The sequence below is a fragment of the Onychostoma macrolepis genome, chromosome 04 (assembly GCF_012432095.1).
Source record: "Onychostoma macrolepis isolate SWU-2019 chromosome 04, ASM1243209v1, whole genome shotgun sequence".
NCBI classification, from domain to species: domain Eukaryota; kingdom Metazoa; phylum Chordata; class Actinopteri; order Cypriniformes; family Cyprinidae; genus Onychostoma; species Onychostoma macrolepis.
The window spans coordinates 20732110-20755364 of NC_081158.1; the positions used below are offsets into that span (position 1 = coordinate 20732110).

The 23255-nt window shown below is 35.0% G+C and overlaps 1 protein-coding gene across 3 annotated transcripts in view; it reads right to left on the bottom strand.

Moving 5' to 3' along the window:
- Positions 1 to 23255, bottom strand: part of acss3 (acyl-CoA synthetase short chain family member 3) — a 108132-nt gene that overhangs the window by 21831 nt on the left and 63046 nt on the right. The window contains exons 1-8 of one of the 3 annotated variants that reach the window (XM_058773046.1): positions 14985 to 15499; positions 13782 to 13926; positions 13318 to 13506; positions 13064 to 13198; positions 11340 to 11480; positions 8440 to 8520; positions 7561 to 7656; positions 2197 to 2348 (exon numbers count right to left, since the gene is read on the bottom strand). In XM_058773046.1, coding sequence (XP_058629029.1) covers positions 2197 to 2348; positions 7561 to 7656; positions 8440 to 8520; positions 11340 to 11480; positions 13064 to 13198; positions 13318 to 13506; positions 13782 to 13926; positions 14985 to 15373 — 1328 coding nt within the window. In that variant the 5' untranslated portion in view covers positions 15374 to 15499. Of the gene's footprint in view, positions 1 to 2196; positions 2349 to 7560; positions 7657 to 8439; positions 8521 to 11339; positions 11481 to 13063; positions 13199 to 13317; positions 13507 to 13781; positions 13927 to 14522; positions 14556 to 14984; positions 15500 to 23255 lie in introns of those variants that run through there. The other 2 variants (XM_058773048.1, XM_058773047.1) reach the window with 2 other exon arrangements.

Here is a 23255-nt window from a genome sequence, read left to right on the forward strand (position 1 = left end):
TTTACTATCACTTTTGATCAATTTAAATGCATCCTTGCTAAATGAAAATGTACTGACACCATATATTTGAATGGTGGTGTATTAAAAAAAAAGTTCTTTAAAACACGGGTTTGAAATATACTACTATCATTGTGTTGTTTAACCTGCCATAACGTAATGCAGGCTTTGCACAGAGCCCGTTTTTGATGAATGGAGTGGTTAAAACAATATTGGACTCGGGTCACAAGTAAAAGTGCAGCACATTACATAGGTGGTGTTATAAAAAATAAAAAAAACACAGCAAGTAACAGTTAGTTAGAGGATCAAAATGATGCTGTACTGTAAAGCTAAAATCTTTTTGTTTTTTGCACAATGAAACTTGCCTAACATTGTAAGTGCATCTAAGGGATAAGAATGAGATTCTTTTTCTGCTGGAAATCGGTGGTTATTTTCTCTGGGATGTGAGCTTTCATAATCATCTATTAACTTGACGTTTACGTAAATGATTAATGGCCATGTGACTGAGCCTTTAAACGGGGACTGAATAGTTATTACTAGGCAGAGTATCATTTAAATGCAGGGAACAAAAGGAATTGCTGCTCTATAATGCAGATGTGCATTAGCTTAAATCAAAGCCATAACCAATGTTTAGAAGCACTATATTGCTTTATTGAAACACATCTGTTACTATCACCATGGTAACTGCGCTGTTTTTTCTCCCAATGCACCGTCACACAAACAGCAACATAGTGTTTGTAGAAGCAAAATCAACACTGTAATGGCATTTCTATTAAACTACGGCTGTTTAGTGTCTATGCATGAAGACATTTAACAATAATTACATTCACAAAAAGATCCAAAGACTGCATTTGCAATATTTTGCTGTAGAAAGTAATGATTTGAGGGGCAAAACAAAGCAGTGTAAACAGACATAATATTAATATGGGAAAACTGTGTATTTAGAGCTGTGTATTATTTTTTGTGTCAACAATGTTGCTACACAACACCAGCTAAGCAGGGAAATGACTTCACTAAAAAAAATAAATAAATAAATAAAGTACGTTACCAAGCCAAAAAATATGAAAGCTAAAATAAATGTTATGAATAACTGCAACTGCATACTCTCCAGACATCACCATAAACATTTCTGGCCATTTATTGCCAAGTCCTGTCCATTTGAGATCTCATCCAATCAGCTAATAAAGAAGCCTGACTTTTGAGTGGGAAAGAAATATACAGACTGCTGTGCAATAAATAATTGACCACTTTTTGCAAAATAAACGAACAAATAGCGCAATAATAATGTGTAATATTGTGCACTTTTATTTGATAAAAACAATTAACCGCACCAAGACTGATATTTTATATAGAGAGTGGTCCCAAAGTATTTAGCCACAATTACAACACACAATATTTTGCATTATATAACAGCAAAACACATTTATTGTCAAGAAATAGCACAAGAACACTTTTCATAGAAAATGTTTTAAAAACTGAAGGTTATTGCAAAATATGAAGCAACATACATATTGTTCAAAATTAAAATTAAAAGTTTTGGGACACCTTCTTCTTGTCAAATTTGTCAATATATCAATAAATAGTGAATTTGAAGGAAACATCATGCATCTACGAAAAATGTCCCACTTTTTATCCATGAAAAGTTAGTTCAGAAAAAAGAAGCATTATTTGCCACTTGATATTATCTATCAACAACATTTAGATATTCTTAAGTGTGACTGAAGTGTCCAAAATATTTTTGGAACCACTGTATATATACACCAGCAGCCAAAAGTCTGGAATAATATCGATTTGTTTTAATGTTTTTAAATGCAAAAATAAGAAATGTTTTTTAGCAGCAAATCAGCATATTAGAATGATTTCTGAAGGATTATGTGACACTAGCTTCGCCATCATGAGAATAAATGACATTTTAAAACATATTCAAATAGAAAACAGCTATCAATTAAAATTTAAATAATATTTCACAATATTACTGTTTTCAATGCATCAAATATATGCAACCTTGGCGAGCAAAAGAAAAATGTTAATTATTCCTAACTTTCGGCCAAAATGTAAACATAGACATTATTTGTATATAAATAAAAATGTCATGCATTTTTAGTTGAAGCCTCTGTAGAAAAAAAAAAAAAATTTATATGCTTTGCAGCATACGTCACATGTTAGCTATTATGTGAACAGGTACAGATTTGTGGTTACCTGCTGAGTGGGTACTGTTTCCCGTGTTCTGCCTGAGGGTCTTGTTGGCGAATGGCTCTGATAGCAGTGGGAGCGGTAAACATGGAGGCCGTCCCATGCTCAGACATCACACGGAAAAAGGCCCCGGGGTCCGGAGTCCCCACAGGTTTGCCCTGCGGAAACAACAACTGTTTACAGCATCTGAATGCATAAGTGAAAGACCAATATCTTAAAAAAACATGTAAAATAAGTAGTGCTGGGCAACGATTAATCTCATCCAAAATAAAAGTTTTTGTGTACATAATATATGTGTGTGTATTGTGTATATTTATTATGTATATATGAATACACACCCATGTATGTATATATTTAAGAAAAATATGTTATGTTTATATATTAAATATATTTATACATCATATAAATTATATTAATATAAATATATACCTGTAAATACATGTAAATATTTTCAAAATATATACTGTATGTGTGTGTCTTTATATACACATAATAAATATTCACAGTACACACAGATATATTATATAAACAAAAACTTTTATTTTGGATGAGATTAATCTAGATTAATCGTTGCCCAGCACTAAAAATAGGTTAATATAAGTCTTAAATTAATATTATGCAATGCTTAAAAAAAAAAAAAAAATTCATCTAACAAAATGACTAAAGATTTCCAAATAGAGAATTTTTTGAAAGAAAAAAAAAACAATCCTAGAGAAAGTTGCAGCATTGTATTTCTTACAGAAGATGCTAAAGTTCGATATTTTGTGCAGCCCTTTGTTGCAATTTTTCCAACATTTCGGAAGTGTACACAAGTCTTCCAGTGTCCAGACTGGATCAGCATGGGCATTTGCAGCGGTTGGGGAGTGAATATTAAATCAAGGATGTGTTTGAAATGGAGAGTGGCTTGGAAAGGTGCCTGGGTGGCAGATGGGCCAAATGTATGGCAAAGAAACCGAATAATACTGTTGCAGAGAGATTGCACACTCAAGTAGCATTTCACAACACTGAGCTGTTCAAATATTCATGTTTCTGCCACGCTTCTCAGAGAGCATGCTCTCAAAACTAAACAATGACTTCATATTAGCGGAGACAAATCAAACGGATCACACATGAATCTCTCATCTCGCTTCTAGAACAGCGTTTGCGTATTTCAGTGCGGGAAAAAAAATGGCCAATCAATTTCAAAGTTTTGAGAAATGCTTGGGCAAGCTTTGAACATAGAAAACAAATAATTATTGTGACATTTGAGTGTTGTTATAGAAACAAAAAGATCAGGTCTATGGCTGATTGATTCCAAATAAAGAAAATGAGGGGGAAAAAACAACATCTTGCAAGGAATAATTGTTTAACTGAACAAGAAAATAGGTTTGTACTTGATTTGCAATGTACAAAACAAGAATCTGCATCCATCGCACGGTAATCAGTTCAATCAGTAATTGGCAGGCATTTAATGTTTGTTTTGTTTTTCCAACTGCATCACTTCTTTTTATGTAATATAAATGATCCAACACGATACGCTGAGGAAAAACAAGTTGAATAAAAAAACAAAGATTACTGGAGTACATTTTACAAGAAAACTTAATTTCATGTTTAATACAATTCATTTTTAATGTTATTTGTTGTTTCTTTGTAATTATTTGTGAAATTTACTAGACATTTCTGAGTGAAAACTGTATCAAAGTAAACCATACACCCATTTTTTTTTAAGTTTAGGGATGCTGCTAGAGAGCTAATTGGCAATTGTTAGTGTAATCTGGGTAGTTACTTACTGGCCCAAGTTAAAACAGCCCACAGTCTCAATATTATGCTGCCGTTGTTGTTGATTTAGAAAGTAAAAGCCCACCTATCCTGTCATCTTATCCTGAAAATTGTCATCCTTTACTCACCCTCATTTGGTTTCAAATTGGTATGACTTTTGGTGGTAACACAAAAGAAGACCCGGTGGGTTCCAAACAACATCAGATCCCATTAACTTTCATTTTATGGAAAAACACTTTTTCAAAATTATCTTTACAGATCTGGGATGAAATGAAGGTGAATTAATGATGAACAACATTTTCAGTTTTGGGATCTTTCTTTAACCCCAAGCATTAGCAATGATAGGTGAAGCATGCTGTGCAGAAGTTCTTAAATTGGAGTCTGTGGAAATTTTATAGAAAAAAAAGGGTAGCAATTTACTATAGGGACCAGTTCTCGCTATTAACTACTGTATTTCCTTATTAGCATTTATATTACTAATACAGTGTGTGCAGAATTATTAGGCAAGTTGATATTCTGGTCATATTTTTTTTCCAAGAACATTTGACCAATTCCAAACCACATCAATCTTAATAACTACTATTGATTTTGTATTTAATCATTTATAAGTGATATATAATTGTCCATGAAGGCTGATAGTCAGAAACGTCTTATTTCAGGTGTGCAGAATTATTAGGCAGGTTTTCCTTTACAGATAAAATGAGCCAAAAATGAGATTGAACTCAAGAATAAAAGTTAAAAAAAAATTATTAAATGCCCATGAGAAGGATGCAATAATAGAATTAGCAAAGTTAAGGCATGACCATTGGGCAGCGAAATGCTCATTGGGTCAGCAAGGTCAGAAAAAACAGGTGGAGAGGAAAAGACACGTTAACTGCACAAGAATTAAGAATTAAGGTGAAGAATTAGGTGAGAAACCATCAGGAACCATTTAGTCTCCAGCACCATCATTTTCCAGAACTGCAACCTTCCTGGAGTCTCCAGAATTACAAGGTGTCAGGTTCTCAGAGACTTTGCTTGGGTAAAAAATTCTTTAAAATGGCCCTCACTTAATAAGAATAACATGCTGAAGTGTTGTGAAATACATGAAGACTGATTTTGTATAGGATTTATGGACAGATAAGTTGTGAGTGACTCCAGAATCTGGCAGTAAGTTTTAGGAGCTCATTTTTAATGAGACTCCAGGAAGGTTGCAGTTCAGGAAAATGATGGTCTTGGAGACTAAATGGTTCCTGATGGTTTCTCACCTAATTCTTGACATTAATACCTAATTCTTTTGCAGTTAACATGTCTTTTCTTCTCCACCTGTTTTTTGAGCAATGATCATTTCGCTGCCCAATGGTCATGCCTTAACTTTGCTAATTCTATTATTGCATTAGTATTGCATCCTTCTCATGGGCATTTAATAATTGTTTTACTTTTATTCTTGAGTTCAATCTCATTTTTGGCTCATTTTATCTGTAAAAGAAAACCTGCCTAATAATTCTGCACACCTGAAATAAGGAGTTTTTAACTTTCAGCCTTCATGGGCTATTATATATCACTTATAAATGATTAAATACAAAATCGATAGTAGTTACTAAGATTGATGTGGTTTGGAATTGGTAAAATGTTCTTGGAAAAAAAATATGACCAGAATATCAACTTGCCTAATAATTCTGCACACACTGTATATTGGCTGTTTATTAGTACTTATTCTGCATGACCATATTCTACATCCCTAATCCTACCCAATACCTAAACTTAACAACTACCTCGCTAACTATTAATAAGCAGCAAATTTGGAGTCTATTGAGGCAAAATTCGTAGTTAATGGTTTGTTAATGGTGAGAATTGGACATTAAAATAAAGTGTGACCAAAAAAATGTTGCACTGAACTAATATATATTGTGATATGCACTTCACATAAACTTCATTATTACACGGCTGTCTGAAATGCTCTGTTCTGATTGGTCAATTGTGACAATTTGAGGTTAGTTATTCCCCAATAATGACCATCATCAGTAGCACTGCTGTATAATAATTGCTCCTCCAGATGCTTTCATGTCTCTGGTATTGCACTGTAGACATGCTCTCTCATTTCATTTAAATGCAGCTGCCATAATCTCGCATCTCAGTTATCGACTGTAACCACAAGACTTGAATAGTAGGAGTTATAGTAGTAAGCCTAAGATAATAACGTTGAAGTGTTTGTCTAGCTGCTAGAATGATTGTTTTGTACACTGTAAAGAATTATACGATGATAAACAGGTAGGATTTTAAAACGGTTCTTCTCAAATCAATATTGCACGTCTCCGTCAACATTCATGTGGTGAAAAGCTGCCTAATATGGTACAAATCCCTTAAATATCCACCTTGTTTGAACTTGTTAGTTTGTCTAAGCTCAAATCTGCTTTTTCTTTGCAGAAACTCTGTGAGTTTCATGAACTACTAAAACATTTCACTCTCTGGTTTTATTTTGCAATAACAACCAGCTATATATATGTACATTATCCCTTACATGATTAATATTATTTTGAACTAATGATCTATATTTCCAAGATATTACGTTATATATATTTTTTGTGTGTTAGACCAGTATAAACAAAACATAAATGCCAATTTTTTTAAAACACTTACCCCTGGTTTCACAGACAAGGCTTAAGACTAGTCCCAGACTAAAATGTAATTCTGAGCTGTTTCAACTGAAATAAACGTGCACTAAGTGATCTTAAAACATATCAGTGCCTTTGTTTTGTCTCAAGATGCACACCAGTAATGTTTTTTCTAAGGCACGTTAATAAAAATGACTTAAATGTCCTAATTGAACTATGGCCTAATCCTGACTTAGTCTAAGCCCTGTCTGTGAAACCGGGCCTATATGTCTTTGTAATATTTTAAAAAATCGGATTTGGGTTTACTGGCATGATAAAGTCAAAAGCCTTTCCTTAGCAAACACCACTGCTGAATAAATAAGATCAGGTTTGGTATGCTGACAGAATAAAATTAATAGGCTCGAATGTACCATGGATGTGCATAATTACAAAAGACATTAATTAAAAGAGACTGAAGGCTTTCAGCTATGGATATTGACATTGTATGAGAGATCTGTTGAAATCAAACTTCCATTACAGCAGACTAATAAATTCTGTGAGCATCTTCCATTTTCTCCTGTGGAGCGAGACAACACATCTAATCAGCAGAGGCGACGCCAATGCTGAATTCACCTTGACAAGAAACCAAACACACTCTGATCGCCTCCCATCGAGTGCAAATTATTTTAGTATTCATGCTGTGATCCCAGTGAGGAGAACTAGTTTAAAACTATGAGAGCTGCTCTGTTACAGTACAAAAGCTTATGAGAAGCAACAGCAAATCGAATGCACAACAAACTTAAACTGAGCCAGTGATTCAGGAGGTTTGCTATAGAGATCCATTCATCCTTGCATTCAATCCCTAAGAGAAAAGACTGCTAGAGCATAAAAAAATTCAAAGTACAGACTTAGGAGACCTCAGTTCAGCATGAGCGTCAGTATCTGGTAAACCACAACAGCAGATAATTGAGTGTTAGCTGGTGCGGTCCATAGGTCAAATGCTGTAACACATTCACACTCACACATTTTTGTTCCATACCTCGTAGAGCACAGTGGTGTTGCCATGTAGAAGTGGACCGTAGCAGATATATGAGTGGCCTACCACCCAGCCAAGGTCAGACGCGGCCCACCAGACCTGACAGAGAGAGATGTGTAGGTTAAACGGTGCGAGACAGTGCGTATAGTTTTTTTCAAGGGGTCAAGTCATACATTTATCACTATTTTTTCCTGTTGTTCCAACACTGACGGTCATTATTCCGTGAACAATTTATTGTATATTTTCCATAAACAGTGGTTTTTAGCCACAATTCCTTTAAGACAACAATGTAAACACTCTTCTCACACAGAGAAGTTTAACACATTTTTTATGCAAAGTAGTTTGTACTGCCCCATCTTTGCAAAAACAGCATTACATTTTGACAGGGTCAACCAAGGTTAGACTACAACAATCAAAAACGTGTTAAAAAATGTACTTTCCGAAGGTATCACCAAATTAGTGAAATTTTGGCTGAATTTTGCAGGCAAAAAGTTCTATTGTCTAATGTTAATAGTGTAATGATGTATGAAGCACAGCTCACGCAGAAGTCACTTTCAAATCATGTTTTCTTTTGGTCAGTGTGGCAAATTCACATGACCAGCGAAATTTGTGCGTGTAATTGCGTAAAATGTTTTGCCCTAACGCAAAATTTAAATTGACTTGATTTCGCCTGCAAAAATTCACCTACAATACAGCAGAAAGGAAGGAGCTACACAAGTTACCCAGTTTACCTCTTTATACGCCAACTTTTAAACCGAGGGTAAATGAACCTTTTTACCAACACACTTTTTCGACTGGGGAGAAAGTGTTTTCAAAGTACATCAAATTTCTTTGTAGGACAATTTAATTGACCTCTTGTGAAAATCACAGATCATGACCTACCTCACCAGGAGCTAGTCCATATACATTAGACATAGTCCAGTTTAACATCACGGCATATCCTCCTGTATCTCTGACTACACCCTGATGAGAACAAAAGAGGAAAGAAAAATATTGTGATTCCTTTATAATATTATTATGCAGTTTAAGTTGTAATCCCCCATTAACATTTAAATTAGGAATTTGTTTACGCAACTGTGGAAATGCCATGAAATGTGAATTTTTCAGTGTCTCTTTATGGTGCAGCAATGCGTTAAGCCACACTTTAACGTTTTATTCATGTAAAAAATGTATACATAATTATTCCATAATATTCTAATATTCACACCAACAATGATACTGAGATGGCTGGCTTACAAAAACAATGAATGGGAAGTGGACAATACTTTTTTACTGTTATTTATGATTAATTTAATTTCTGTCATGACAACTCTCAGAGGGATTGGTGTGGTAATGTACATGACAATGTTAATGTGTTTGGTCTTGGCAAAATAGATCTGCTAGTACCGAGACTTGCTACTGCCAATACATCCATAATATGCTGCTGTTATCATGTAAGAAATACTTTTGCACATATATCATATATGAAATAACCCCCATATATAACATACATGAATCACCCCGTAGAAGATCTATACAGGTGGAGCTGGGGAAGGTGGAGGGTTTCTGAAGTGCACTGAAACTGCTACAACAAGCACTAGCCGAGTATTTGAATGTTGAGCAGCGAGCTCATTGGCTCCTGATACAAAAAGAACCAATCAGCTGAGCCATGTGATGATGTCATTATGTCAGATTGAGTTTGACCTATCGGACTGCACCATCTAGTTTCACGCAAGAACTTTGGATGTGTCCTTGGAACTCTTGAATTATACTGGAATTATAATAAGTATAGTAAACGGAGCAAAAATCAACTTTAATATTATGGCAACACAATTAGTCTTCACAAAGCTTTCAAGACAATCATGTATTTTATTGTATTCATCCAAGTTCAACCTGAAAAAATTACATCAAGGTGTGTGTAAGTAAATGAGATGAACAAAACAATTAATTAATTGCCATTATTCATATTACAATTCATGCTGTCCCTACTGTTAGTAAATCATTAGCAAATCAGGCCGAGGGTTGATACTGAGGGACACATTTTGAGTCGTAAGAAGGTAATTAGATCCTGTGTGTGCCAAACACATAAATCGGAGGTGTGTGTGTGAGCGAGGACGGCCTATTAGCAAGAGGTTTATGTACAGGACAGCGTTGCCTTGGGCCAGATATTTCATACTGGCTGTAGTCTGGGTCAGTGGAGAGCCATGTTTTGTTCGTTCTGCCTTCAGGCTTTGTTAACTTCCTCCTGTGCTCCTTGTACTCTCTACTCCTGTCTTGCCTCTTTTTCAGTCAGAGTACATATAAAAGTGAGTTGTTAAGGATTGAACAGCACCTGAGGTATGCTAATGTAAATTTCAAGGTGCTGTTCACCTCTTGGACAATATTAAATGGACAAAATAAAATGTCCCTTAGGGGTGGAACCATAATAGAACAAGCAAGCAGAATGGCAAATAGGCTTTGCCTGGATCTGGTCTCCGTTACAAGTTAAAGATTAATGGGGGTGGGGGGGTGTTGACATACGATGATCAAAAATCTACAATATATTTGCAATTATCTTGCTGGTGATAAAAAAATTTAAAAACTCTGTGAATGATTTTAAGGCTTTTTTAAAACTTGACACTGGATATTTCATATGCAACCACCCGCAGCTTGAAAATACCCAGTCAAGCCAGCTGCCACTAAAATACTGCTTATTAAAATAATTACGGTAATTTGCAGGAAGAGCAAAGAGAGGCTCTTTCAGTGTTTCTTTCAATGAATTTGATCAGCAAGTATTCACATAATGACAAAACATGATACCTTAAATTAGGAGTTCATTGTTTTTGTACATTAACACTGTATTACTGTAACGGTATCCTATAGTCAGCAGCAATTTAAGGAATAGTGCAGATGTTATTTGAAAATTATGTCACCACTTCAATTTGTTCCCAGAAAAATTTGTGGTATTATCCATTTTATAAAGTAAATATTTCTTTTTATTTCCAAGTATTGTTAAAGCTATTATTTTAAACTATATTTTACTTCTTGCTCATCCTCTGTTTTTTTTTGTTTTTTTAATTATGCAAGTTGGTTAAAATTACTTCCTGTTGATGTTTTAATTATAAGGTCATTTACATTTAATCTGAAACACCCCAAGCAGTATTTGCATAGTACTTCAAGGTACAGTAATTTGTTTAAAAATGTACCTAATTTTTAATCTAATATTTACAGTTTCATCTAATATTTAGATTGTGTTTTATTTCAGCTTCACTTCAATGAACAACATTTTTTTTAAAATAGTTATAGTAAAAATATATGTAATTATTTTTATTACCAAGTATTGTTATATTGTTTCAAAAAAAACATTATTATAACTAATATTTAAACTATATTTTTAACTTGTGTAAAGACATGTGACATTTCCTATAATGACTTCCTATTGATGATGTTTTAGTAATACAGGATCATTTAAATTTAACCTGAAAACAAACCAGATATTTAGTATTTACATGGTACTTCAAGATACAAAGCCAAAACATAAGGCAGTGCCATAGCATCCCTGGTACTTTTTTAGCAAAAAGCCTGCAAAGCATCAGGCAACATCACAGCCACAGGCTAAACCTTCATACTTAAACGAGCACCTTTCTCCTTATCTTGAGCACACAGGAGAGTTTATAAAGGCGTATTGCTCACGGTCTCTAGCTAACACACTATGCAATAAACAAAGCCCCTGACAGAATAGATCTATTCCACAGTAAACAATTTCATCCATTCCCTCAAGCTCTGTGCTTTATCGCTGTGTTCTTTCACAAACAAGAATTTACCTTAGGAGTACCAGTAGTGCCGGAGGTGTACAGGACGTACAGAGGATGATGAGCGGGGACAGACACACAGTCATGAGGGGGGGCAGTGGCCATTTCCTCCTCCCAGTCCAAGCTCAGGTCAGGACGCATAGACACCTTTTCCTGTGGGAAAAAAACTCTAGAGCTAAGGAACAGGATGATTAGAGATTGATTTCCTAAAAAAAGAAAATTCTGTCATCATTTATTCACCCTCATGTCATTGCAAACATGTACGAGTTTCTTTCTTTTGTGGACCATGGTAGATATTTTAAAGAATATTGGTAACCAAAACGTTTCTGTTCCCAATGGCTTCCATTATATGGTTTATATACAATCAATGCGATCTAAAACTGTTTGGTTACCAACATTCTTCAAAAAGTCTCACAGGTTTGGAACGACATCAGGGTGAGTAAATGACGACAGATTTTTTGGGTGGACTATCACTTTAAAAAACAACAAATTGCTCAGTCAAGGCAGTAGTGCTAATTTAGTATTATTTATATACTTTTATAGTTTTTATTAATATTCTGAGTTAGCTTTTAGTGTAACATTTTCTGTTTTCATTTCAGTTTTCATGAGTCATTCCATAGTGCTTTTGCCAATTTTATTAGCTTTTGTTTGTTAATAGTTTTAATTGATCTTTATTTCAGTTAGTAACTTTATTACTTACTTCAATTAGACAACTTTTCCGTGTAGAAATATATCTAATATTGTGTGTCTAGTATCTAATATTTATAGTTTCATTTAATATTTATATTAGCTTTATTTCAATTAGCAAAAATGTTTTAGTCCAACTTTTTTCAGTCCAGTCCAATTTTTTGGGAAATCCAAAGTGTCTAAGGTGCCTAAAAGGAACAGTTCACCTATAAAAATTCAATTTTGCCATGATTTATGCATGCTGATACTCTTTCAAAGCTGTATGACTTCCTCTTTTTTCTACCTTTCTTTTAGGCAAACCCATTATTTTTAAAATTAATATGGACCACTTGGAGGTTTCACTGCTCCAACAAATCTCAAAAAGCATGTGTTTCCCTGGATTAACGTGTTGTTTAGTATTTGTTGTGTTAACTCCAATCAAGTAGTTCTAAAATCTTCTGTAAATTGGATCCTACCATGTAGAAATACAATGTGTACTCTGAGTGTGTTCTTCTGGTGCTGGCAAATTCTCCCCTCGCATATGATTTTAACTCAAATATTTTCGTCTTCACCAACCATGCGGGATTTATCCTGTATCCCAAACCGCTGGAAAATCAAAAAGCTATTTGCTAACAGTTTCCATGACAACACAGGATGAAGCTTAAGTAATTCCCTGCGTTGTGAAATCAACATACTGATTCTAGATGTCGCAACATGAGAAAACTAATTTAAGAGACATTAAAGCAGGAAAAAGACTCTAGAGCTCGTCGAAATGCTGAAAGCTTTGAACACTTGATTTCCTAATAATTTTTTGAGTGGTACGTTATTGCAGCTATAAAAATGACTAACTTCCTCCTACAATGATTGATATTGGTTAAGTGCCAGCCTCCTTGAGAAAAAGGACGTCAAGGTTGAATTTTGAGGTACTCTCTTTTAGAAAGGAGACCACATTTGCATTTTTATTCTCTCACTGCATTATCTTCTCTTTTAACTGTTAATAGGCAGCGGAAAGCGTGCCAGTTTGATAATGAGTCTGGCGTCCAGGTGCCGTGGGGTTTCTGGGAGCTCACCATGCTGGGACGGTTGTAGATGAGGACGTTGTGTGGTTTGTGACTGCTGAGCTCCAGAGCTTTCTCTACCAGAGGAATGTACTCCACTCTTCTGCCCGGCTCAATGCCAAATGATGCTGTCACCAGCAACTTGGGCTGTGGGGGAAATAATGATTTAAGAGTTGAAGTGGATTTCACAATCTCAGCAGATATGTGCATTTATACAAAATAGTTTTTGTTATTAATTTTCATTAAAAAAAAAAACAATGGCTTGCCTTAGCATGGTCAATGCGGACGGAGAGCTCTTTGGAGGCGAATCCTCCAAATATGAGGCTGTGTGTGGCACCAATACGGGCACATGCCAGCATGGTGAACATGGCCTGAGGAACCATGGGCATATAGATCACCACCAGGTCACCCGTCTTCACACCGTGCCTCACCAGGACACCCGCCAACCTGGACACCTACAAAGTGGGGTGTGGATGCTTACTGTTTTCAAAGGCTCAAGATGTGATCACATTTAACATTGTTTGGCAAATTTTCGTAGACAAAATACAGCCATTCCAATAGGAATCCACACAATCTTGTGAATTCCTACTGAAATGACTGATAAGGTTCAAGTTGGTCATGCATGTGAATTCTGAAGAACAGTGCCTTCATACATCGCTACACTATTTCAAATATACATTTTTTGTGCCTGTCAAATGTTGCTAATGTAAGCGCATTTCCAGTGTTTTACCTGCTCCTGCACTTCTCTGTATGTGATGACCTGTTTAGTGCCGGTAACCGGACTGTCATAAATGACAGCTGCTTGATCACCTCTTCCATTCTCCACATGCCGATCGACAGCATTATAACACATGTTCAGCTTTCCTCCAACAAACCTGGAATGAAAACAGATGAATAGTTGAACTAAACGTAACACTCACCATACCTTAATCATAACGAAAATGATTAAAATTACATTTAGCATCATGCACTAATCGTTATTAAGTGTAACAGTGCCTGTCCAGTTTTTCAGCAGCCTTGGTTCCAGAAGTTTTTTTTCCCGCCAAATATTGTATACACTAATATTTAAGCTTGGGGAAACTGACACTTTGTCATTAACGTTTCATGGAGTAGGTGCACCAAGGAGTTAGTTTGGTGTGATTTGCATTGCAGAATCATAAGTAATGTAGTTTTCAACCAATTCCCCCGTGGAAAATTAATGGGATTTTTACTACATAGAAATTTAACATTTTGACCCTCCAAGACCAAGACAATAGATGGCAGTAATTAATTTGAAATGCAAAATATACATCAATACATGTGTCAGATGACAGAATCGAGGGAAATCCTCAATGATGAACTTCATACATTCTCATTCATTCACTAAGAAATAACACCTGAGTTTGTGCAACTGCTAAAATAACAAATGAATATGTATTAGTTGACCGCTTTAATGTTACTAAGATTAGGAAACAAAAAAAAGTGGGCTCACGTTCTTTGCGTTTCGTCTGCGCTGTTTTTGATTGGTCTAGACACGCATGCGTCAGACAGACGTCATTCCGTTGCATGGCGTTCCAGTAGCGTCGCGTTTTTAAAAGTGGGCGCGTTATTACAATTTTATAATGTTTTCCTAAACATTAAAGTATTGTCATCGTTTACTGTCCCTCGTGAATTAAAAAAAAAAAAAAAAACACCTACTTGCTCTCTTCACCCTTGACTCACACTCTCTCTCTCTTCAGAGAAACTCCTCGGACTGCAGTCACTATTCACTTTCATTGCATTTATTCTTCCATACAATGAATTATGAAAGCGAATGGTGACTGAGGCTTTTTTTTTTTTTTGGTGAACTGTCCCTTTAAAAACAGCCCGAGACCCCTGCTTTCACTTCGATTCTGTTACTGTCGACTGCAAAAGCCAATATGTCAACGCCCCCTAATGTATAAGATGTGCTTACCATTTTGGAAACAATGTATCCTTATCATCCAGAGTTTGAGTCCACTGTTCAAACCAAGTGATACCTTCTGCCGCTTCACTCCAGAACTTCTCGGGTTTGTCACGTGCCAGGCCAAACGCGTCTTCATATGTGTATTTTGATGAAAATGCACGAATAAAATGGTTCCTGTATGTGTTAAAAGTTATGTTTGGCGTTTTACACCCATGCCAGATATTTGTCTTTACCTTTTGCAGGTAACACGGTCCAAACACACCTGTGCATGAAAACCTGAGACCCAACAAACCACTTGAACCTACAGCACTCACTGTCTTGTTACTTTCTCTAACTCTAGACACCGTTACATTTCCAGTGTAGATGTGTTTTAAGCGCGTAGTTTGGTAAAGACGCATGTTGGTTGTGTTATCGCGTCGTTTCAGCTCCAGTGTTTGCTGACACAAGTGAGCTGCAAATTTCTTAACCCAAAAATGGCCGCGCAGTAATTCAGTACTTCAGATCACAGCCAGAGGCCACTCCAAGATTCTGCAATCCATGCAATGTGATCGTTACGTAATGTTGGGGATTTTTGAGGTGCCCTGCATGATTTATGAAACACAATGTTAAGCAATGCTATAGTCTGCATATAAATGCTTTTGGAAAAATAGCCTATACCAGGAGTTTTCAAACTTTTTAATGCAAAGAACCCTCAAATATGAAGGCAGCAATATATTTTCATATATGAAGGCCAATTCAAACTGTTTAAGAACAAATGTTATGCATGATATTAAACCAGTAAAACCTGACATATGAAAAAAAAAAAATAAAGCTTGCCTACTGTATTTGTTAAGTATTATATTTGATACATCAGACTTTTATGGCTCATACAGTATATAGAAGAATATGGAGCTCATAAGCAGTTTTATTCAGAGGCCAAAACTTAGGGAAAATATGGAATTTGGTACAGTTTCTGATATTTATATGGCCAAAAAGTTAGATGAAATTTTGATAGCTTGTAATGCAATTCAATGAGATTCTATAACAGTGTAGCAGACTACTAAAGTGCATATACCTAATATGTCTTATGATATATAATATATGATATATATGCTTAGTTTTATAATTAAAGCTAGGCTATGTAGTTTTTATTGTTGTGCCAAAATATATAGGCCTAATGCGATGCAGTTATGATTGAGAGGTACAAATGAACGTTACTCAAAAGCTTGTTGTATCATATTTGATACTCACACTTCAGCATGATATAAATGTTCTTCTTGAAATATTAATAACAATATAAAAGATTTCACAGCAAAAAGACATGTGTACTATGACCTGAATAAGGGGAAATATTTAGAATGGTACTAAAAGCCCTTTCACTTACTGAACCGTATAAACTATCAATCAGAATACAGAAGGCATGTGTATTGTGTGCAGTTTTATACCATGTTTATAATTAAGAGACCAAATTAGTGGGTTAAAAAGACAACATGTGGTTTCCAAAATTAATCTGGCTGTTATATTGTGACTGCACTGGTGCAAAAAGCTAATTATTAAAATATTATGTGGAAAATATTTACTTTGCAATATACTGACAGTCTTTTCTGCTCTGAGTGCTGTTGGCTTCTAAACAAAATGTATTGGTACAATATATTTCATAAATATTGTTCCAAAGCAGCTTTGCCTTAAAACCCTGTTGAGAAAGCTGAAGGCAACAGTGAACAGGAGAAACTTGCTAGAAAACTACAACACTACAAACTATTCTTGCAAGTATGTACATTGTAAGCAAGCAAGGAGATGAGATAAAAATATCATTTTTTCTTCAGTTTTGTCTGGGGACTGATTATTCCCAGTCGGTCTTTAGAAAGAATGAAAGACTAATAATTGTCTTTTTATTTTTTTGGTCGCTGAAATTTTCCACTGACCCCCTTAGCACACTATTGTGCCCCCCTGGCTTACAGTCAAATCAATAACACAGAAAGAGATTGTATTGGAAAATCATGTTGCCTGGTTAATGAGAGCCCATGATAATAAATGCAATGAATTGGGGGCATTGTAAAAAATAAAGCATTAAATGGCAATAAAACATAACCCAATCACAAGTCTAATTCAGCATTTCCAGTGATCTTCATGTTTAATCTTAAAGGAATAGTTCACCCAAAAATGAAATTTTGCTGAAAATTGACTCACTCTTAGGTCATCCAAGATTCAAATGAGTTTCTTTCTTTGTCGGAGCAGATTTGGAGAAATGTAGCTTTACATAATTTTCTTACCAATGGATGCACACAACTCCAATCCATCAATCAATGTCTTGCGAAGTAAAAAGCTGCCCATTTGTAATAAACAAATTTATCATTAAGACATTTTTAACTTTAAATGGTAGTTTCTGGCTAAAATTACTCTATCTGTATTAATATTGATTTTGGATTATTGTTTATTTTATTTTTTTAATGCTTCCTTTGAATGTAGGTAACACATTTTAGAGAGATAATATTACTTCACACTTATTTGTCACACTGGAAATTGATTAAGTGCACTGCATTGTGGGATACACTCTCAGTAAAGTCTGTAAAATAGGGCCCAATGTAGTGTTAATATGAAGGATTTTTTTCTGTATTGATTTTTAGAGGTGTTTACCTGTATTTGAATGACTGTATAATTTAATTACTGTAGTGTTTTAGGGTTAAAGGAAATGTCCATAAACTTACCAGAAAATTAGCAGTAGCTTTTATATTTTCTATTGATTTTTCTCTCCAGTATTCTACACAATATAAAAGATTTCACAGCAAAAAGACATGTGTACTATGACCTGAATAAGGGGAAATATTTAGAATGGTACTAAAAGCCCTTTCACTTACTGAACCGTATAAACTATCAATCAGAATACAGAAGGCATGTGTATTGTGTGCAGTTTTATACCATGTTTATAATTAAGAGACCAAATTAGTGGGTTAAAAAGACAACATGTGGTTTCCAAAATTAATCTGGCTGTTATATTGTGACTGCACTGGTGCAAAAAGCTAATTATTAAAATATTATGTGGAAAATATTTACTTTGCAATATACTGACAGTCTTTTCTGCTCTGAGTGCTGTTGGCTTCTAAACAAAATGTATTGGTACAATATATTTCATAAATATTGTTCCAAAGCAGCTTTGCCTTAAAACCCTGTTGAGAAAGCTGAAGGCAACAGTGAACAGGAGAAACTTGCTAGAAAACTACAACACTACAAACTATTCTTGCAAGTATGTACATTGTAAGCAAGCAAGGAGATGAGATAAAAATATCATTTTTTTCTTCAGTTTTGTCTGGGGACTGATTATTCCCAGTCGGTCTTTAGAAAGAATGAAAGACTAATAATTGTCTTTTTATTTTTTTGGTCGCTGAAATTTTCCACTGACCCCCTTAGCACACTATTGTGCCCCCCTGGCTTACAGTCAAATCAATAACACAGAAAGAGATTGTATTGGAAAATCATGTTGCCTGGTTAATGAGAGCCCATGATAATAAATGCAATGAATTGGGGCATTGTAAAAATAAAGCATTAAATGGCAATAAAACATAACCCAATCACAAGTCTAATTCAGCATTTCCAGTGATCTTCATGTTTAATCTTAAAGGAATAGTTCACCCAAAAATGAAATTTTGCTGAAAATTGACTCACTCTTAGGTCATCCAAGATTCAAATGAGTTTCTTTCTTTGTCGGAGCAGATTTGGAGAAATGTAGCTTTACATAATTTTCTTACCAATGGATGCACACAACTCAATCCATCAATCAATGTCTTATGAAGTAAAAGCTGCCCATTTGTAATAAACAAATTTATCATTAAGACATTTTTAACTTTAAATGGTAGTTTCTGGCTAAAATTACTCTATCTGTATTAATATTGATTTTGGATTATTGTTTATTTATTTTTTTTAATGCTTCCTTTGAATGTAGGTAACACATTTTAGAGAGATAATATTACTTCACACTTATTTGTCACACTGGAAATTGATTAAGTGCACTGCATTGTGGGATACACTCTCAGTAAAGTCTGTAAAATAGGGCCCAATGTAGTGTTAATATGAAGGATTTTTTTCTGTATTGATTTTTAGAGGTGTTTACCTGTATTTGAATGACTGTATAATTTAATTACTGTAGTGTTTTAGGGTTAAAGGAAATGTCCATAAACTTACCAGAAAATTAGCAGTAGCTTTTATATTTTCTATTGATTTTTCTCTCCAGTATTCTACACAATGTACACGTTTAGTTAAAAATAATAGGTCATCTGCACTCTCAGAAATAAAGGTACAAAAGCTGTCACTGGGGCGGTACCTTTTCAAAAGGTACAGTTTTGTACCTATTAGTACAAAACTGTATGTACACTTTAAGTACTAATATGTACCTTTAAGGTACCAAAATGGACCCTTTAGGTACAAACATGTACCTTTTGAAAAGGTACCGCCCCAGTGACAGCTTTTGTACCTTTATTTCTGAGAGTGTGGGTATTCCATTCATGTAGAATATTTATACCCACTGTTCATAATGTAAAAGAACAGCAGGGAAATTCTGCAAAATATCTCCTTTTGCATTTCACAGAAGAAAGAAATTCACACAGGTTTAGAAAGACACAAGGATGAGTAACTGATAACAGAATTTACATTTTTGAGTGAACTATTCCTTTCAGGTGCTACTAAATGATTTCAGAGGCAATGTCTTCTCCATGGCTCTCGCAAGTCTGCAGCCATTTTTGTCAGTAATGCCTGTGTCCATACCCCTCTCCGATTGCTGACCACAGTCCCATTTTAACTGTGCAACCTGGACACTGTGATTGAGTCATTCATCAATCTTGCTGGCAGTTAAGGGCTGATGTGATTTACAAATCGCTTGTGCAATGTTTTCTATTAGAGTGGCTGAGGCGATTAATGCTAAGTGGTCCTAGTTCTGTGTGGCAGATTGTCTGTACACAGATTACGAAGTGAATTGCGCAGGATTTAATAGAGCTGAATAAGATAAATATATCTTGCAGTATGATGCACATTACTAGATTGGTGACATTTACCCTTTTTGGGTGCAAAACAATGTGTTAGTTCAAAACAGCAGGATAATAGGCTGGTAAAGAAATAACTACACTGTGGATTCTGCTGAAAAATGTATATATACAGGGCACATCATCCATTTCTAATATTAGTTTATATTTTTTTATAGTTTCCCTGAGGTCCACTTGTAATGTAAGTAAATGTTTTTTGGTGCAAACTCCCATGTTATTTGATTTTTTCATAACCTTTTTAGATTTAAATTAAACACCCTCTTTGCACGTGCTGTCTTGACAAATATATATATATATATATATATATATATATATATATATTTTTTTTTTTTTGTAATGTTTTTATTTCATTTATTTATTTATTGGAATAAAATTAAATACACTGTGCCAGAAAAACTGTTAACAAAACGTTCTATAATTTTTTGTACTAAGATTAAAATCCTTCAGAATAATATGCAGAGCTGTAGGTGCTACACACAGCCAGAAACAGCACAAGACTTCATGATTTTTTAAGGTAAGTTTACACAACAATTATGTACTAAAACGGAAATGTTTTTTCTTTGTGTTTCTGAGAAGTTTTCAGAAGGATCCACAAAAATGACCAAAAACACTGTATTATGCATGCCAGGCTAGTAACTAGCCATTTGGGCAATGTCACTTTGTAAAGAAACACTACATGCTCCTTCATCAAATCTCATCTTTATTTCTTCTGGTTCTTCGGGAATAACAGCATCTGTCCAGCTCTCCTCTTTATCTTTGTGAATGTCTGACATCAGAAATTCAGTAAATAATGGTCTTATTTCAGTAAATGTTCTTACTTGACATGGGGACGTTTTCTGTTCTTGACGTTCCAGTGTCTTTTATCTCAAAAGATCAAGGTAAATTCCATTCCTTATAACCCTTTTTATCAAAATCATCTTGTGCTGAATGATCAAATTTCTCCATAAATGTCTCTGTTCTGTCTGGCATTCACCTGAACGTGCTGATCTCCATTTGCATGTATTTGTTTTAGGTTTTGCATTCTCAATAGTCTCACTGCGTGTCTTCATCTCTGATCTGCATTCAGCAAGCACATCACACAAACTGCACATCTTCAATTAATTTCCTCCCTGTGTTGCAGGATTCTAGGCGAGAATCGAGCCTTAGAACTTAATGCCCGTCAACCTGCTCCCAGCGCCAATTTGTCAGTAGGAGGACTTTCTAAAACAGATCTATTCATATTGCCATAACTCTTTCTCTCTCTGGGAGTAACAGCACAGCCATTATTTGGCTGGAAATATTTATTTTTACTTTGTCTGGCCTGTTGTCTGCTGCCCTGATATGAACATGTGGGAGGGTGTCAATGATCTTACTCCGATGTAAAGGCACCCATGGTGCATTATGTAAGAGATTTGATGAGTGGCAATTTAATTAGTGGACAGCCACTCTTGCATGGGTTTTGGTCTGTGAAATGTTTATGAGATGGCTGAGAATTGATAGAGAAAAACAGACATGATTACTTTGAAATGATTTTCAATCAAAAACCGCTAATAAATTTCATAAATAATTACAAAGAGATGGCAAGCAAAACAAAGAATTAAACATGAAAATGGACGTAATAAGTCTGGAAGAGCATTTTCTTGTACATGCTGCAATAATCTTGACAATTTTTATTTGGGCAGATAAGTAATGTGTTTGGTTATATTAAAGGAATTTTTGGCATAACGATTTTGATTACCACAAAAATTCATTTCAATTCCTTTCATTAAAAAAGAAGAAACAATCTGTGATACACTTACAATGGTAAGTAGTTGGGACTAATTTTCAAGGGTTTAAAAGCAGAAATGTGAAGCTCATTATATCATAAACATATTCTTCTCAAAACTCATGTATCATTTGAGCTGTAAAATTGTTTAAATAATTGTTTTTGTGGTGCTACAATACTGTTACACTGTCATAGCAACAAAGTTGTAAATTTGGATCTAACTTCACACGGTAAAGGACAGTAAGCTATTTTAGCACAATAAAATCCTGTTAACATTTATAGTGTTTTCATCTTGTGATTAACTTACGTCTTACAGTAAGTCTTTTAATGTTTACAGATTGTCATTTCCAGTTTAAGTGCCTCACTGTAACCTAACATTTGAACTTTTATAAGGGAAAAGTTGGAAAATGTGACAATTAATCTTTGGCAATAATCAAATTTCACAATGTTGTCAGACCTATATTCCTTTATTGTCACCTTCAGGTCACACTGTCAGACAATATTCCATCTGCTGATAAAATACATGATTAGTTAAGTCTGCGCTGCTGTGGGGTAAACCCAGGTTAAACAGCTGTTATAATTTTGCAACCTCAACCTCATCACATTCATTAAACTTCATGAGCAAAAAAGGTCCACTGTCTATTGCCATTAGTGTCGTGATGTATGAAGCACAGTTCACACAGAAGTCACTTTCAGTGAAACTCTCATTTGGCATAGATTTCTATTAAAATGACTGTATTTAACCCGCAAACTTTTGCAGAGCACAAATAAATGTGCTTGCACCTTTAGTGACAAAACAAGCAAAAATAAACATAGGTTTTTACATTTTATGATAAAAGTTTGTTCAAAAATATGAGGAACAGTAATAATGACACTTGCTTTAACAAACACCACTAACAAGGGCACACAAGCAGGCCATGTTTGACATATCCGAATATCACAATGACATGTTGTTTGGTGTTTTCTAAGATGTGTCAAAGCACCACGTACGCTTCCATTCATCATGAATCAGACAACAACATCTGCCTCTGCCACGCTAAACGGGGGAAAAATAACAAAAGCGAGCTGTCTCTCAAGCACGCATATGTTAGCTAACAGCAGCCGTCTTGTATCTGCCCCCTTCAAGCCACTTTCATCTCTCGATACGCTGTCCTTGCACCGAACACAACTCTGTTTGAAAGGCGTCCTACAGGGATGTAGTGTCATGTTCCAAAACGTCCTGACAGCCAAATGACTAGGTGCTGTTTTCTTGAAGAAAGTGCAGATACATCGAATGAACCGTAGTATTTCTATACTGAATAATAAAGGCAGCTCTTCCTTTGAGTCTTCTGTTTAAAACGAGCTGAAATAAGGCATGGAGAAAAAAGGTGGCATCTTTGCTAAAGGCCACAGATTAAACTGTCCTCACTAGTTGCTTTACACCCACATCATACAATTGTGTGACATTCAGGGTTTAATTGAAAATGCCTTTTAAATCCTTGAATTTGAATTGAGGTAGTAAACAGGATGCAGAACTCTAAGTCA